The sequence below is a fragment of the Oryctolagus cuniculus genome, chromosome 7, assembly GCF_051225735.1.
Source record: "Oryctolagus cuniculus isolate XC-2025 breed Fujian yellow rabbit chromosome 7, ASM5122573v1, whole genome shotgun sequence".
Taxonomy (NCBI): Eukaryota; Metazoa; Chordata; class Mammalia; order Lagomorpha; family Leporidae; genus Oryctolagus; species Oryctolagus cuniculus.
Genome location: NC_142873.1, coordinates 101,375,677 through 101,394,048, shown reverse-complemented (window position 1 = coordinate 101,394,048; position 18,372 = coordinate 101,375,677). Strand labels below are relative to the sequence as shown.

Below are 18,372 nucleotides of genomic sequence, written 5' to 3'. Positions count from 1 at the left end.
TTAACAAATCCTAAAAATAAATTTTGAAACAATACCAGAAGTTTCATATCTATTTTGTAGGAACTTACCATGCAACTTGTGGAGAGGTGTTTGTTGTCGGATAATCATTTTCCTAAGAGATGGTACCACACGTAACCAGAGGCCGTGCTTTCACAGACTGCTCGACACTTCCCAGCCCTCATTCTTAATTTTCTCATTTTATACAATGATATTTTCACAACACCAAAGTAATATTATTCCTCCATTTAAAATAAAGCAAATGCTGAATCCATTTCCATACAACAGGATAAAGTCCAAACCATTTGTCACAGCATCCGAGGTATTTTCGCTATCTCCATTTGTGTCCCTACCACCTACCTACTCATAGAAATGGGTCATTGTGTCATCCTCTCCCTCTCCTCTGAATCTAATGAACAATCAAGCCCTGATGTACTGATCTTTCAATGATGTTTGAATTGCTTCCATTCTTTCCTTTCTACTACTGCTGTCCTTTTTCAGGCTCTCATCATCTCTTTCCTGGTGTTATACAAAAAACTTTTCTGATACCATTTTTACTCATAACAATTAATTCTTCACCCTTATCCTCAGAGTTACGTAAGAATACTTAATCATAAACTTATATTGAAGACTAAACTGACCAAGCTTCCAAGCCAGGTACATAAGAACTTTCAGGGTCCAGATTTTTCTACTTCCCTAGTCCTGTTCCCTTTTCTGTGCCCTATTTATGTCCAGAAATGACATGTAGTTGTCCTCAAGGGCACTGTGTTGTTTTATCTCTCTGTTCCTTCGCCCATATTGAACTTGCTTGGTGTAGAATGGTTTTCCTCCTTTGTTCTCAAATTTAAACTACAAATCCAGGAACCACTTTCTCCAGAAGGTCTTTTCTGCTGTTCCTCAATCTGGAATAGAGTTCCTAGAGTGCTTTTTACTTTTTGTATCGTAGCACATATTGTGTTTTATTAATACATTCTGTTTTCATGTTCTGTCATCCATGGAAATAGGAGATTCATAAAGATGTGTGCTGGGGCAGCTGCATCTCTACTGAATGCTGTGGTGTGAGACTCATTTAGATTCTAAGTCCCTGGGAACTGACAGAACTACATAAGTTGGCTTAGTTTTAATTTCCCAGTTTCCTCACTTTTCTAATGTTATAGATCTATAAATCATACATAAATTTGTCATCCATTTATCCTTCCATCCATTCAGGTATAGTAAGGCATATGCATTTGATCTAGTCATTGATGTTTTTGAATTTTCTGTTTGTTAAACAAATAGACACATTACTCAAGCTTCATGCTACAAGGAATTTGCTTAATGTTTCATTGATAATTTTCCAATCCTTTCTAAACACGAATGAGTTTTATTGGAACACACTACTGGTACCTGTGAGATCCTTCTTATGCAGTAACCCTGTGGACTATATAGTTTTCTAAACCACTGATTCATTCATCAATTTCTTGAGGAAAGATAAATTCTTGATAATTAGCTACAATCATACAATTCGATGATGCAATAAGGAAACCTGGTTTCACAAGTCCTGCATCCCACATGGACGACCATTTGAGAACCAGTTGCTCCATATCTAATCCAGCTCTCTGCTAATGTGCTTGGGCAAGCAATGGAAGATGGCTGAAGTGTTTGGGCCCCTGGACCCACATGGGAGACCTGGAGGGGGCTCTGGGCTCTTGGCTTCAGCCTGGCCCAGCCCTGTCTGTTGATGCCATTTGAGGAGTGAACCAGCAGAATCGAAGACCTCTTTCTCGCTCTCATTCATCTCTCTGTAACTCTGCCTTTCAAATAAATAAAAAATAAATCTTTGAAAACAAAAAAACCTTGTTCACATCCTACTTTGATTACTGTAAGCCTTGCTAGCATAAAAGTATTTTAGGAACCTCTATTAATATAAAATTATGCAAAAGAGTGAATTTTATTCCAATTGGTGGTAAATTGATTTTGTCTTTTCTATTATATTATCTTCTTCCCAGAAAAATTTCAAAAAAATGATCATAATAGATACCACCTAATGTAAACCAAAAGGTCTTTTGCAGCCATTTGATTGTAAACCCCCTCCCCACCTCCCTTTTTTTTTAGTGAAAAGTCTTTATTAAGTGACTCTAGTTTTGGGGAAACCACCTGGAACCATCTCCATGAAGGACCTGCAAGACACGGTTTTAGATATAGACACAGAAATCAAGCCAGCATTCACCCTTACTCTTGTACATTGGCTACCTCTTGGCTGCTATTCCTTGCCAATTACACCTAATCTGTGAAGACTGTGCTCAAATATGCAAAGATTTCCTCCAGGCAAAATTGTCTGCTTCTTTCTTTAGGCTGAAATTACAGAATACATTATATTAAATAATGGTTAGCTACACATTTGCTTGTCTCCTTAGTAGATTATAAACCCATTTAGGATAATAACCATATGTTCCCTGCACTCACTGCTTGATATAGTTGTTACTCAGTAAATGTTTGCTAAATAGTGAACTATATTCTTCAGAGGACTTGGGTAAGAAGGCTTCCTGGGCTAAGTTAAATAAAGGTATTTTCCTTTTTAATAATACTCAGTAAGCATACAAAGTGAAAACTTATTTGATAAGTAGAGGAATCAAATAAGACTTACTCAATTTAAAATGGAATTTCCTTTCCTGATGTGCTGTTTTCTGAGGAAGTCCAATATGTCACTTTACAAACATTACATCACTCTATTTTTCCAAAAAGAAAACAATTTTTGTTGTTTAAAGTGAGGCACATCACACACATATTTGATGGCAAAGCCCTGGCATTTTAATTTTGGTTTTGCCATACCCTGGCCGAGTGATCTTTGGTAAAGCAATTGTTTTGTCTCCTTCCTCATCTCCTGTATAAAACTAGGCTTCTTTCATGGACTTAAAAACAATTTAAAACTCTTGTAAATGTAACTTATTTTATATTAGATGTTTTTTTTTTGTTTTTTTTTTTTTTTTGTTTTTTTTTTTTTTTTTTTTTGACAGGCAGAGTGGACAGTGAGAGAGAGAGACAGAGAGAAAGGTCTTCCTTTGCCGTTGGTTCACCCTCCAATGGCCGCCGCGGCCGGCGCACCGCGCTGATCCGATGGCAGGAGCCAGGAGCCAGGTGCTTTTCCTGGTCTCCCATGGGGTGCAGGGCCCAAGCACCTGGGCCATCCTCCACTGCACTCCCTGGCCACAGCAGAGGGCTGGCCTGGAAGAGGGGCAACCGGGACAGAATCCGGCGCCCCGACCGGGACTAGAACCCGGTGTGCCGGCGCCGCAAGGCGGAGGATTAGCCTAGTGAGCCGCGGCGCCGGCCTATATTAGATGTTTTAAAATACTAATATTTCCAAGTCCAACTGAGGGGTCTGTGTTTAATTTTTTGGTTTATTATCCTATATAAAAATATTTTAGCCACTTCTCCATTTACCAAAAGATACATGCATAGGATCATTTTTATTATGAATAGCGATGGAATGAATTTAAAAGTTACATTATTTGCAGAATAATAATTTTCAGTTGATGTCTGCTGAAGGTTAATTCTAGCGACAAAGTAACGACAAATGCTAGGCAGGGCATCTGTGGTGCATTAAATAAACTGCTTAATTTTAATCTGCCTTTGCACTAAAAAGGTTGGCTGAATTAGTATTTATTAATGTTCTGAATCTATAAGAAGCTAAGTGAATGCTGGTTTGGCTAAAACTTTAACTTTCTCGATGATTACTTTGATGTGATGTAGATAGTTATGGACTAAGAATATAAAAACAGAAGTAGGACATCATTGTTCATTGAGTCAGCATTGATTTGTGATCAAGGTCTCAACAGAATGTACTTTTTTTACATACTCAAGAACAGGTAGGATGTTCTAGCAAACCAATACTTTTAGGAATAGTAGTTATTCCAAGTAGACAACCTCAATCTCCTTTCCACTCTTTAAAAAATGTAAGTCTAATGTTAAAATTAAAATAAACTCCAAAGGTTAGCACCAGAATGCATGTTATTTTTGGTTAAATGGAAATAGTGTAAGTGATTTAATAGGATGCTGGTGTTATTGACCCAATGGTAGTAATTTTTTTATCTTGATGCCCAGAATATAGACCAGAAAAACTTACAGTATGTAGCATGCTGTTAACATGGCAATTACAATAAAAGTAGTCTAAATTTTCAAATTCACTGCATATCTCATTCATCAGGAAAATGCCCCTTACCTTTAAAACTTTGAGACTGACCAAAGAATAGTTTTCTTTTGTTCTCATTACATGCTATATTTTGTGGCCTTTTCTTGAATAATGACATTAATAATTCAGTTTTCATTCCTTTCAATTGAAACAGAATCTAACTTGTCAGGAATATATAAAAATGTAAGTTATGTCTTCAAGATCTCCATTTCTTAAACTTATGCACATAAATGATATAAATCCACTTTCTTCATTCTATTCTCAGTGTGTTCAATATTTTTATAACTATATCCACTTTATCTTTGATTTAACTCTCGGGAAGTAATAGTAGGAAATAGGAGGTCTGTGTTGTTATTTTATATTCTCTTTTGCCACTTATGTAGAAGCAGCAAATGGACTAGTTTGTGAGATAAGATAATATTTCCTATCTCCTGCACACTTTCATGAGAACTTTCATTCACTATTGTTATTTGGATAATTTTTTTTAAAAAAGCTTTATTTAAAACAACTGGAACTTTTAAACGTTTGGCGTTATTCATTGAGCAAATTATTTTCCTATGTGCCTTTAATGATCTTTTGCCTAGGGTTATATATTGCCAAATTCTTCTCTTGGTATCTCTCTCAGCAGACTGCACATAGTTTTAAAGCTTTTGTTTATCATTTAGACCACTGTTTGAATCCTGCTATCACCATACACTCTTTAAATCTCTGCCTAACCAAACTGTTCCCTAGAGGCTTTTAACAAATTCACAATTAATGGAGGGTGAGTTTCATTTACAGCTGCATTTGTTTTCCCATTGCTCAATTCAATTCAACACATATTTACCAACTTTTCTGACAGCAATTTTTAAAAAAGAACAATTGCAGTCCTAATGAATTCAATTTTCATAGTGTCAAAACATTTTACCTTATCAACAAATTGATCAATTGGGGGACATAATGTCTGTTGCTTGGGAATTGTACAGGCAACAGATATTAGGTCTTAGGATACTTGAAAGACTATATTGTTCATTTTTTGTCTTTATGTAAGTTATTGAAATTTTTTCTATATCTGTATATAACAGGAGATATATTTTATCAATACTGACTTATTCAACTTTCATAATAAGTCTATGTGGTAGGTACCATGATTACTGCACCTCCATTGAGTTTTACAAAGGAACAACCTGAGTCCAAGAGAGCTTAAGTAATTGGATGAAACTGACACAGCTGAAAGGTAGAGTTGTGATTCACACCTTGGCAGTTTACTACAAAGTTTGTATTTTCACCTGTATGCTATATACTGTGGGAAGAATTATGAACCTTTCTTATTCTTAAAAGTAAAAACAATTTTTTGTTACTTTTAAAACACGAATATCTTTGAAAATGTTCCTACCATTGAAAGAGGTTTTGATATAGATAGAATACTTAAAAAAAACCTTGTTATACTTATTCTCAATAAACCTATTTTTCAAAAATTTGAAGTCAACAAACACAATGTTACTGGATGTCACCATATTTTACCTTTTAAAGTTCTTTGTATTTCAATTTTCTTTATTTGATTAGATAAGGATGGTACTCTATCCTTTTAATTTATAAGGGCATCATCAAATAATTAGGGCCACAGACTAAGAAGGAAAGTAAGTACTTAGCTAATTTCTGCTTCAAATCACTAGGCAACATAGCAGTATGGAAATTACTTAATATTCTTTTTAAAACTGATGGAGAAAAGGAGATAATAAGGTTTACTAACCAGATTAACTCTAAAATCTCATATGAACCTGAGGTTATATTATTCAGTAAAGGCCATCAATATTCCTAGAAATCAGAGCTGGTAGGTCTTTACAACTTTTAATGAGATTCAGGTGCTGGCATTGTGGCACAGCGGGTCAAGCCATTGTCTGCAGTGCCTGCATCCCATATGGGCACTGGTTTGAGTCCCGGCTGCTCCCTTTACAATCCAACTCCCTGCTAATGTGCCTGGGAAGGCAGATGAAGACGACCCAAGTATCTTATCCCCTGTCACCCACGTGGGAGACCTAGAAGAAACTTCCAGCTCCTAGCTTCTGTCTAACCCAGTCCTATCTGTTGCAGCCATTTGGGGAGTGAAAAAACAGATGGAAAATCTCTCTGTCTTTCCCTCTCTCTCTGTGACTCTGCCTTCCAAATAAATAAAATAAATCTTTAAAACAGAAAAGAAATAAAAATGAGATACAGATTACTGGTAGTTCTAATTATACTCATTTTAATATGACACTCAAATTTAAGAAGATATTAACTCATCTGTAAAATAGGTAACTGTTATTAATCACATAGTTGAAAGTTATATGCATCAACTATAAGATAATTTAAAACAAACTACTCAAATATGCTTGTTTGAGAGGTTATGAAAATGTATTCTATAATTTGACTCAAAAGTGTTATATTATGAGATTCTTTAAATACATAATCATAGACTTGCTCAAACTTGCTTCATTTTGGGGGTGGGGGTAATTCATAATCATCTAAAGCAATTTAAAGCATTTTTGATTGATTACAATCTGAGATAGAATTTTTTTTTCATTTCTTAAACACTCAGTTTCTCAAATCAGCAAATCCTGTTTTAGACTAAAATTTAGTGCCATTTCTGGAATGAGAGGAGAAACAACTATTTAACTAACTTACACCTCTTTATGGGTAGGCAGCATCAACAAATCCTTTAACTCAGCAGTTATAAGAAATCCCTATGAACTTTTCAAAGCTAAACAACTTCAGCACTTCCACTTTTTTCTTAAAATAGCCAGCAGCCAACATTCAAAATGAACTGCTAAATTCCTATATAACAAGATAAAGATTGTTTCTAATATCAATAGCTTTTATCTCGATTTCATGTCACTCAGGAATGTTCACTGTTGAAAGCAACTCTCCAAAACACACTTATAGCAATGGCCTATCTTTTCAGACTGAGAATTTGTGGTTGAATTAGGAACACTCTGGAAATAAAGCCCAACAAGTGAAATAAGTCCTTTGACTTGACAGTTTCAAGAGACCAAAAATCTCCCAGTATAATATTGCAAGAGCAGAAGTATAGGTTTTCCTCCAGCTATTGTTCCTTTTAGGAGCACTAAATGCCTTCCTGCTTCATAATGATTTTATAATAATGTAATACCAAGCCCAAGTAAATAGTTTTTTAATAGCTACTCAGAAAACCTTGTAAACTCTCTATAGCTCTGTTTGCAATGCCATTGCAGAAGCTAATCACCTTACAACTGTTCTACAATGTGACAGATATTTACTGCATAAGCCCTATAGAATGGAAAAAAAAAAAAAAAGATGTTAACTTCCAACAAGGGTCAGCTCACAAAATCCAAAGGGAGGACGAATCACAGATAGACGAGGACAAGTAACAGACATTACAGCAGCACCGCCAGCATGCGGCCCATGATCAACTCCGTTTATCTCTATGATATGAAGGCCTTGTTTAATGGAAAAAGTACCCAAACATACTTTGTGAATGTATGTGGATACTGACCTGGACTTGTGACAGGACTAGAGGTAGTAGGCTCAATAATTTCTACAAAAAGGGAAAAGGAAAGAAAAGAAAAACATTTTGTGTATTAATCATACATAAAAGACAAACACTCATGAGACAATCAACAGTCATGCAACATATACACAGGTGGTTTTTGATTTGAAGGCTTCCCTGACCATGGAAACAACTGAACAAAATCCAGATTCTGAGGTTTGTGTATCAGCTGATCACTGTTTTTGTTATTGTAACATCTTGTATTCTGAGCCAACATTTGGGAGTCATTTCCACATTCTAGTCTATGGCATCATGTAATGCTGTGCTGAAGTTAAGGATCTGCTGTTAGCATTCTTAAGCTAGGGGCCGGCACCATGGCTCACTCGGTTAATCCTCCGCCTTGTGGCGCCGGCATCCCATATGGGCGCCAGGTTCTAGTCCTGGCTGTTCCTCTTCCAATCCAGCTCTCTGCTGTGGCCCGGGAAGGCAGTGGAGGATGGCCCAAGTGCTTGGCCCTTGCACCCGCATGGGAGACCAGGAGGAAGCACCTGGCTCCTGGCTTCGAATCAGCACAGCGCTGGCGGTAGCGGCCATTTGGGGAGTGAACCAACAGAAGAAAGACCTTTCTCTCTGTCTCTCTCTCTCTCTCACTGTCTATAACTCTACCTGTAAAATTAAAAAAAAAAAAAAAAAAGCTTTCTCAAGCTACCATTTACTTGGTTTCCTTCTAGTAAAACACTAAAACATGCAAGTAGAATATTTTCTTCTGAGAGAGCCGGTGCCAGTTCCCAAAGCCAATGATGGACAGTTGCTTCATAATAGACACTAAAAATAAAAATCATGGTCAAGTACTCCAGAAGTCTTTTTAAAGGTAAAATCTCATATTTTACAAGCACATCTACAAAACTTGGCCATTTAGAGAAGAAGTTGTGTCTGCCTTTATGCTTCTGTTTAAAAAGTAAACACACATACCCTTGTACACCCCACACATACACAAACATACACATTTTAAGCAACCTAAAATATACTTGTATGTTGATAAGGCATTGTTTCTCTATATCCCTGGCATACTTAAAGTGTATTTGCATCATTGGCATAAAAATAATACTCTTGTAGATATCTAACAAATTCTGTGGGCATTTTAAGTTCTGAACAAAGATAGTTTTAAAAATTTCTGGGAAATAAATTGTGGACAAACTACATGAATTTCAAAATGTTTTTCCCATCAAAATAAACTTATCTTTTAATTTTATAAATTTCTTGGAGAGACCTGATACAATATTTTATTTAAGATTTTTTAACTTTCTAATGGAAACATTTCTGTTTAAGTGTGAAATGATGGTGATAATATCGGTAGCAGTATGCAAAGTCAAAGACCATCACTGGCAATCCATAATAGAGGAACAATTTTCAATGAGGGAAAAGCAAATATCAGGAAAACATTGCTTTTTTTGAGGGTTTTTAATACTTTAGCAGCCTGAGAAAATTTTAGCACTTATTTCACAAAAGCAATATACTCCTATTTAATCTAGTTAATAAGAAAGTTTAAACCAGTAAGAAAACTCATGAAATCTCAAGGATGCATGAATCTGAAGCTGATTTTTAAAGCCTAACACAGTGAGTGTGTCTACCAGATTCTCATGCAAGATCTTGTCTCTGGAAACCTTCTTTGCTTATCTTTGTTCTGGTGACCTTCAAAAGATGTAGGCAAGAGAGAAAGTCAGAAAAAAGAGAACTTGTTCTTCCTCTCTTTTTCTGGAATTTTCTCTTTGGGATTTTCACTGATAAAGTAACAGTGATTTCCAATTCCATTTAAGAGTGAACTCACATCCCTTCCCTATTAGACTAGTTTAGCTACTGGCTTTACTCATAAAACTCTAGTTTAGCAGGAGTTATAAAGTCCACCTTTCCAAAAACCTTTTTGGAGTCAAGTCTGGGGGAGTAAAGTTTGTATGTATTTCAATCTGAAAGTCTGGTTCCCTGGGCTGTTTATGATGGTCTGAGTCAAGGGATCTCCCCAGGTCTCAGGAGGGCTGGTAAAGATCTTTCCTAGGTTTTAACACATCTGAGATGATGAATGTACTCTTTTTTTTTTTTTTTTTTTTGGACAGGCAGAGTTAGAGAGAGAGAGAGAGAGAGAGAGAGAAAGGTCTTCCTTTTCCGTTGGTCCACCCCACAAATGGCCGCTACGGCCGGCAGGCTGCACTGATCCGAAGCCAGGAACCAGGTGCTTCCTCCTGGTCTCCCATGCGGGTGCAGGGCCCAAGGAGCTGGGCCATCCTCCACTGCCTTCCCAGGCCACAGCAGAGAGCTGGACTGGAAGAGGAGCAACCGGGACAGAATCCAGTGTCCCACCGGGGACTAGAACCCTGGGGTTCCGGCGCCATAGGCGGAGGATTAGCCAAGTGAGCCATGGTGCTGGCTTTTTTTTTTTTTTTTTTGCTAATGATGATTTGAAAGTTCACAGAAAAAGATGGGTGGCCTACAACTACAATTTCATCTCAATGAACACAGAAACAAATAGCTGTCCCATAGAACCAAGCTCTTCATTGTGCTTGCTTATGTAGAGCTAAATTGCTTATGTAAAGCTACATTGTCTCACAGGAAGGCTTTTAAAAGAATACAAGAACTTAGTGCATGAAAAATTATGTTGCATGCAGGATCTACTCCATGACTTTAGCTTTACAGTTAGTGCAAGACATTTTTTTCATCCACATAAGCAAAGAGAAAAAGGAACACCTAGTTGAGTAATTTCATATAAAATAAGATTCATGAAGAGAGAAATTGGTTGAGTAAGAAATTCAGATTAATAAAATCTAAGGAGTCACAAACATAGTGCAAGAAGGAAGGGAAGAGAAATTAGAGTGAGAACAAAGCGCTGAAATCAGAAAAATCTGGCGCTGAGGTTGGGGAATGATGAAGAGTCAGCTAAACTCCTTGATGTGAGATTGGTGAGTTAGAAAGGATGCAGATAAAACTAGTCTCTGCCATTATTCAATAGCATGCCAGTGAGCAGGTAAATGAATCTCTCCAACCTTCAATGCCCTCATTCATCAAATTTAGAAAATAGATGCTATTTTGTAGTGTTGTTGGGGAAGATTAAAGATCATATAAATAACCACATGAGAATTAGTAGTTTTTGTTATTGTGGAGTGAATGGGAAAATTTGTATCTGAAAGTACAGTGTTAGAATTTAGGAAGTGTTTAACTTTATCAAGTAGGAGCAAATATGGAGAACAATGTGTGTAGTTAAAACTACATAAATAAAAAGGAATTACACCTAAAATGTAGACAATGACTTTTTTCCAGCTAAAACATACTTAATGTATTATGCCGTAGCATCATTATTTGGGAGCCATATTGATTGTAGGAAGATAACTGGAATCCATTATACTTTAAAATATTTATTTATTTATTTGAAGCAGAGAGACAAGGAAAGACAGAAATAAACATTTTCCACCTGCTGGTTCACTCCAGAAATGCCTGCAATGGTGAAGATTGGGCCAGGCTGAAGCTAGGAACCAAGAATTTCATCTGGATTTCCCAGGTGAGTATCTTGAACCACAATTTGCTGCTTCCCAGATACCTTAGCAGAGAGCTGGAGCAGAGGTAGACTAATAGGGACTTGAATGGATTCCACAATATAGGAGGCAAGCATGCCACACTACGACTAAACCATTGAACCATAGCACCCACTCCCACAATATTTTGTAACAATTCTAATTTATGTAAAAATTTAGAATATAAATTTATAGATCAAGATCTCACTTTTTTTGTGAAGTAAAAATGGCTTTTAATCCTAAAATGGAAATTTGGTGTTAAATTATTATAAGCAAGTATTTATAACACATACAAAAGATATTAAAAAGTAAACTTTCCTCCTTGTATCTCTGAACAAATCAGAATGATTCTACTAATGCAATATAATGAAGGCCTTTCTTTGTAGTTAAAGAAAATAATGATATTTTATTACTTATAAAATATAGTCTGGGTAGTAGTCAAAGTTGACAAGATGGAATAAATCTGGTATAGATTTCTTTGTACTTTTCCAAAATCAATGATTCAATATATCTGAAACTGCTTATGGAACAATACTAATTATTATTATACTAGTTACAATTGTATAAATTATTAAATGCTTACTGTATACCAGGCACAGATTTAAATGTTTTACACATCTTTTTTTTAAAAAATATTTTATTTATTTATTTAAGAGGTAGAGTTACAGAGAGAGGGAGAGACACAGAGAGAGGTCTTCCATCCACTCGTTCACTCCCCAAATGGCTGCAATGGTTGGAGCTGAGCCGATATGAAGCCAGGAACCAGGAGCTTCTTCCAGGTCTCCCATGAGGGTGCAGGAGCCCAAGCACTTGGGCCATCTTCCACTGCTTTCCCAGGTGCCCATATGGAATGCTAGCACCGCGGGCAGAGACTTAGCGTACTGCGCCACAGCACCAGCCCCATGTTTTACACATCTTAACTCATTTTCTCTAACCAACAAATCCATGAGGTAGCTAATGTTATTGATTCCTCCTTTACATATGAGTCAATGGAGCACAGATAAATACCCTGCTCATAGTCAAACAGCTAATAAGGAGTAGAGATGGGAGAGATATTATGCTAGAATGTCTTAGCATTCTATTCTCTCACCTTTCACAAGAAATACCCTACCCACTTTCATTACAATATATTTAAATGGGACATTCCTACACAAGAGATATTTCAGCTCTCTACTACTACTCTCCCAATAACAAGGTCTTCCTATTAAAAGTAGTTAATTAATGAATGGTTTCTATTGGGAAAATCAGCATATCCAATCAGTGTTAATTCCTAAAACTTCTACCATAATGGAATTTCACTGGAGAAAGGATTTACATTTCCTATCTTGTTCTCATATTCTAAGCCAACATCAAGTATAGTTGTTTGCTATTGTGTAAATCTTGATGCAATAGAGGGGTAACACTTCAGATAGCTCCAAGGATATTGTCCTAACAGAATTACACAACTAAATGAGAATTTTAGACTTATACACCTTACTTTATGAATACAGTAGTTTAACCAGAGACTGCTCAGCATTCAAAAACTTCATTGTTTTTAGATGGATCAGATTAGACTGCTGCTCTGTCATCTTAATAATCAACTTGTAAGCAGTGAAATATGCTTCATGAGGTGCCAAGTGAGCTCTCTTTATGAGCAATAGTAAAGGTCCTAAGTGAGATTTTCGTACATGTCTCATTATATGGCGAGTCAGAGTGGCACCCCAGGGTTAATGGCGAAATATATCACTGTATATCACACATCACATCACTGCAGGGAATGGTCTCAGCAAAGGGACACTTTTAATTGTACATAAAACAGGGGTGAAGAGAAGTTCACCAAGACAGTTTCAAGGGTTATGTGGAAAAATGAGGTATCATGTAAGACAAGATTTTACTTCTTTAACAAAGGTAATTTTGGTGAGGACAGGAGGAAATTCTATTAAAACAAAGTAATAAGTAAACAGTGAATTAAAAGAATGGGTGATTTGTAATGTTTTTTTCCAAAGGCTGTATTAATTATTGCTTTGTAACTCTGCACATACAGTATATTATTAGAATTGTCCAGTATGAAACTTTTTCATTTCCAGGTTTTTCGAAAGTCATATTTGGCTTCTGGGTTGTTATTTTACCTTTATATTATTATAACAGAGACGTGAGATGTGTGCAAGTTATCTTTCATACTGTTGAGAGATAACATGATCATGTTGCAGAGACATGACAGAAATTAATCCTTTTGGTTGCCATGGTTTCATCTGAATGCTCTGACTCCCAACTATTGTGAAGTGGAAGCAATGTCATTTTCACAGGAGAACGAAGAGGACATTGCTCTGGAATGATCAAGGTTAGTGCCGATGGAAACACGGAAGGCTAAGTTGGTTACAGAAGGAAAAAAAAAAAAGGTGACTTTTCCTTTTCTCCTTATGAAGAAAGCCCATAAAGTGTGTCAGGCTGCTTAGAGCACAGGAACACAGAGCCTTTGTGCACAGAGAGACATGTAAGAATCACACTTCTGCCTCCAGGAAAGAAATGCATTATTTGGAAAATTTCATGGGGTTATAGTTGATATCAGACACTCCAAGGTAGCAGTCAAATACACATAGTACAATTCTGTTAGTCAGAAGTCTTGGATTCCATCTCATCTGGTAACCACAGGGGTGGACTCTAACTCAGGCTCTTGATTTCAGTTTCTTCTATAAAACTAAGAGGTTATAATAGCATGCATACATACTGCACCATTATTTTATATTAATGTTATTTTTTGTCACTATCACATGGTTGTTGTTAAAAGATGGTTTCACACAGCATTTAATAATGGAGATCCTTGAGGAGACTTACCTGGGATCCAATACCAGCTCCAATACTGAGAAGTTGCTCACCCTTTCTAAGTTTGTATGTTTATTAAATGGAGATAATGATATCCACTGTAGTAAGGTAAATGAGATAATGCATACAAATCACTTAGCACAGTGACTGCCTGAAAATCACCACGGTTCAACAGATGTTAGCTTATTTTTTAACTGAACTGATGAAAAATGACTTTAAAATCATTGGAGCACTATCAACATTTACATTGTTATCAGTAATTATCATATAATTCAACCTTAAAGTAAATATTTCATTTAGAGTAAACCATTTCTATTACTGAAAAATTACAAAAACATTTTCAAATGTTTAGAAAGAAAAGCCTACATATTAACATCAACTGCACATATTAACATCAACCACCAAACTTTCACTGTAACATTACAGATGCACAGGAGATTCTGCATTTATTTTATAGGAGAAGATTTTGTGCCCATGTTTGGCTATTGGTTGTAGATGTCGAAGTGGAATGTGTATGTGATGGAGCAATGGATTACTCACAGGGGAATAAAAATTCGAATGTTGCTGTGTCTCTGTACTTATGCTCACTCCAGTTAAAGATTGAAGACAAAGTCTTATGTTAGAACTAAGAAAGTATGTACATATATTATCATTCTGGTTAATATCCTGAAACAATACAAATACTGCCATTCTTAATCTTGGTCAAAACTAATTCTTGGAATATTAAAGTATCCTTTTAGTAAGTGAAAAGCCAGTTCTCTTATGAGTGAGAAAATCAATTCTATAATAACCAAGGGTCACTAAGAATATACTATACATTCATATGTTCAATTATATTAATAATAAAACTTTTCAGAGTTATGGTCATAGTTTCTTCCATAAATTTCTCTACTGCCTGAGATTTGAGAGAAAAATTATGGAAGAATTTTGGTCCATGCTTTCAGTTATAGTTGGTAGAAATAGTTTTTCAGACTTCTGGGTCAACTACTAACTTTCAGTAAATAATCATTCAGTCAAAAGGCCATTAAGAGGGGCTGGCGCTATGGTGTAATGATTAAACCTCTGTCTGAAATGCCAGTATCTGATATGGGCACTGGTTTGTGTCCTGGCAGCTCCACTTCCAACCCAGCTCCTTGCTAACAGCCTGGGAAAAGCAGCAGAAAGATGGCCCAAGTACCTGGGCCTCTGCCACCCATCTGGGTGACTCACATGAAGCTCCTGGCTCCTGGCTTCAGTCTGGGCCCAGCCTTAGTCATTGTGGACATGTAGGGAATGAACCAGCAGATAGAAGATCTTTCTCTCTCTTCCTCTCTCTCACTCTCTAATTCTGACTTTCAAATAAACAAATATATTTAAAAAAAAAAGCCATTGAGAAATTTTGGGTTTTACCAAGTACTTCATATAATACTCAGGACAAACACTGATTTTCATCATTATATTAATACTCAACTCTGGAAATGATCTGATGAGAGATCGGCTTTATTTCTGAAACATGCCGCTCAGTATCACAGGAGAATAAGTGTCTCGGCTTTTAGTAAACACAACTGATTTCCTGTCTAATACAAATTAGAAAGAAAATAAAAATAAAGGTATTATGGTCAAGAGTGCAAGAACCTGAAAGAGGAGAATTAACTGCTGATATATTTGTAAAAGCCTATTGTATTACTGCTATGCAAAGAAATGCAGAGTCTAGACACCTGGTAATTAATAGTTGGGCTGTTTCTTTGTTTTAAATCTACAAAATTCTAATTATTTCCAAGGACTGAATTATAAGCTGTCAAATCTTTCCAGTTCTTCCACACAAAAGACTATAGAGGGATGGCATTTACTCACTGCCTGTGGAATTTTTTTTGTTGGGGGGAGGGGCTGGATTTTTGAGGGATTTCCAGGGAGTTGGCAAATGATCATATGTTTTTGAGATACTCATTTCACGTTATTCATCCATTTGACACATTGGATTTAAAGCGATTTGGTGAATTCAGATTGCCACTCACCTTTCTTATGTGAGGTATGCCACTAATATTTGTAAGGCTGTAGTGAGCTAGAACTGAGTTCAAGTCTCTGTCATGTACTAGCTGCGAAATCTTTCACAGATTAGTGGTCATAGGTGAAATGGGCTTTTTAATTTTCACAATCAATATGAGATACCTAGCATGGTGATTGGCATAAAGTAGGAAGATAGAACTTTTTTAACCTTTCCTGTGATCCAGATCTAAAATTCTTGATATTATGGAAGGCAGCTTTTCATTTCTAGATATTTTTAAGTCCTACTTGGGCAGTCTGTTTGGAATGACTGAATAATGTGGAAAGTAGCTGGAAACTGCTAATAAAAAGGCAGCTTGTGGATGGTGATAAATGTCCCTGGATTACTGACTTTACAACTACATCCAGGAAATATATAAAGTGAGTCCACCTGTTGGCCATAGTGAAATGACATACAGTGGCAAACTCTGACAAAGCAGGGTGCTATGAGACACTGTGACAGGCGCTGAAGGGTGTCCTTTCCACCTGTGAGCCGGGTGAGTCAGCACAGGTTCAACATGAATCAGCAGGAACAGAAGACGCCGGCAGGGCACGTGTCACTCTGCTCCTCCCAGTGTTGTATTAGAAGCAATGTGGCAAAAATCCAGCTTTCTGAGAAATCGATGCTAGCAGAAAACCAAAGCTGCCAAGGAGCAGCTGGACTATTGGCTCAGTGAAAGAAAGATGCCTGAGGACAAGGGCAAAACCAGGGAGGCTTTCTATGGAAGAGCTGCCTGGACATTGCACTACTGACAATTCGTATGATTTTTGAGTTATTCATTCCTTTGGAGATTTTCGTTACCTTTTCAACATATCTTTCGAGAGCACCCTACTTTCCTAACGCTATGCTGGTTGTTGATACAGTGGTGAGTAAGACAAATGCTCTTCTCTGTAAAAGGCACCATATGGCGATATCAGCAATTCAAAAAAAAAGCAATGAAATGATTGCACAGTAAGAACTATGGATAGTAAGTCCAGGGTACTTTAGGGGCCTGTAGCTGGAGAAACTGTCCTGGTACAGGGGTTAGGGAAAACCATTTTAGGAAGTGACTTGCTAAACCTGAATTTCTGCGTCTGAATCACATGCTTTGTCCAGGCTTGAACAGTCAACAACAGAAGGCGAAGTCAGATGGGTCTACCGCTGGTGAGTCTGCTGGCAAGTGTGGGTACAGCACATTCTGCTGTGGCAGAGCTCTGGAGAAGAGGTTCTGCTGAGAGGGCATGCATGATGTGATTTGCTCTCTGAACAGTGAGGTACTGAGGGAAATGATTCCAGTCAGGGGCAGAAGATGTCACAGCCTGAAGAGATTTTAGAGACTATTCTGATCCTACCAGTTCATCTTACAGACGAGAAAAATGAGGCCCAGGCAGATGGGTGATGTGTCCAAATCGAACAGCAAGGAAACTGCAGGGGTGGCATTAGAAGACTGGTCTTTTCACTTCCAGTCCGGTGGCAATGAAGAAAAGGTAAACCTTAACAATACTCTACCACAACAATATTACTCTATCCTCCTATGTGTGTCACATGACATAATGGGTATATAATTTATATAGTAAACACTTTTGCTTGTTTATTTCCTGTCTTTATCACTATAATGTAAACTATCAAACCAATAAAGGTCAAGTTTCTATAGTAATACACCAAGGAAGACAGTACGATAATTTCACTCCTGTGATGATTTTCTGTCCTCACAACTCCATGAAGCAAAGAGAATAATTGACTGAAGATCAAGGACCTCACAAGCAATTTTTCTTGATGCAACAGTCTGAACTAACCACTTCTGGAGCACATTTATTTGACTGGAAAAATCTACCATGCTTTTTTGAATTGATCTGAATAAGTGCAAACATGTATGTACATACATACTGGAGTACAGGGTAAATCTCTGCATGTACAGCCATACACAAGGAGTCTTCTAAACATTCCTGGGAAATGAGTAATATGAAAAAACTATGAATGAGTTTAAGAATTTTTCACAGCAAAATAAACAGCTTTGTCCATTTGCTGTGAACTTTTTGGAGTACCCTCCTATGTATGTCATGTGACATGATGGGTATATAAATGACACAATAAACACTTTTGCTTGCTTATTTCTTTCCTGTCTTTATCACTATAATGTAAACTTCATAAAGTTAGGAACTTTGCTTGCTTGTTTTTCTATTGAATTCTCAATGTGTAAAACACTCCTGGCACATAACAGATACTCAATAAATATTGACTAGATGAATGAAAGAACATGTGTACAATTGCATATATGTATTAGAGTCCACATGCTCATATGTGGATTTTGGATGTGGATATTTTACATAAATATGTCATGCACATGTGAAACTAC

The 18,372-nt window shown here is 36.8% G+C and overlaps 1 protein-coding gene across 2 annotated transcripts in view; it reads right to left on the bottom strand.

Annotated features, from left to right (window-relative positions):
• The window catches only part of NEGR1 (neuronal growth regulator 1), a 947,630-nt gene that overhangs the window by 114,924 nt on the left and 814,334 nt on the right, over positions 1-18,372 (bottom strand). Inside the window, exon 7 of one of the 2 annotated variants that reach the window (XM_070078258.2) lies at positions 7,659-7,700. The exons of the other annotated variant lie outside the window; for it this stretch is intronic. Coding sequence (XP_069934359.1) covers positions 7,659-7,700 — 42 coding nt within the window. The remainder of the gene's footprint in view (positions 1-7,658; positions 7,701-18,372) is intronic. 2 annotated transcript variants of the gene reach the window in all.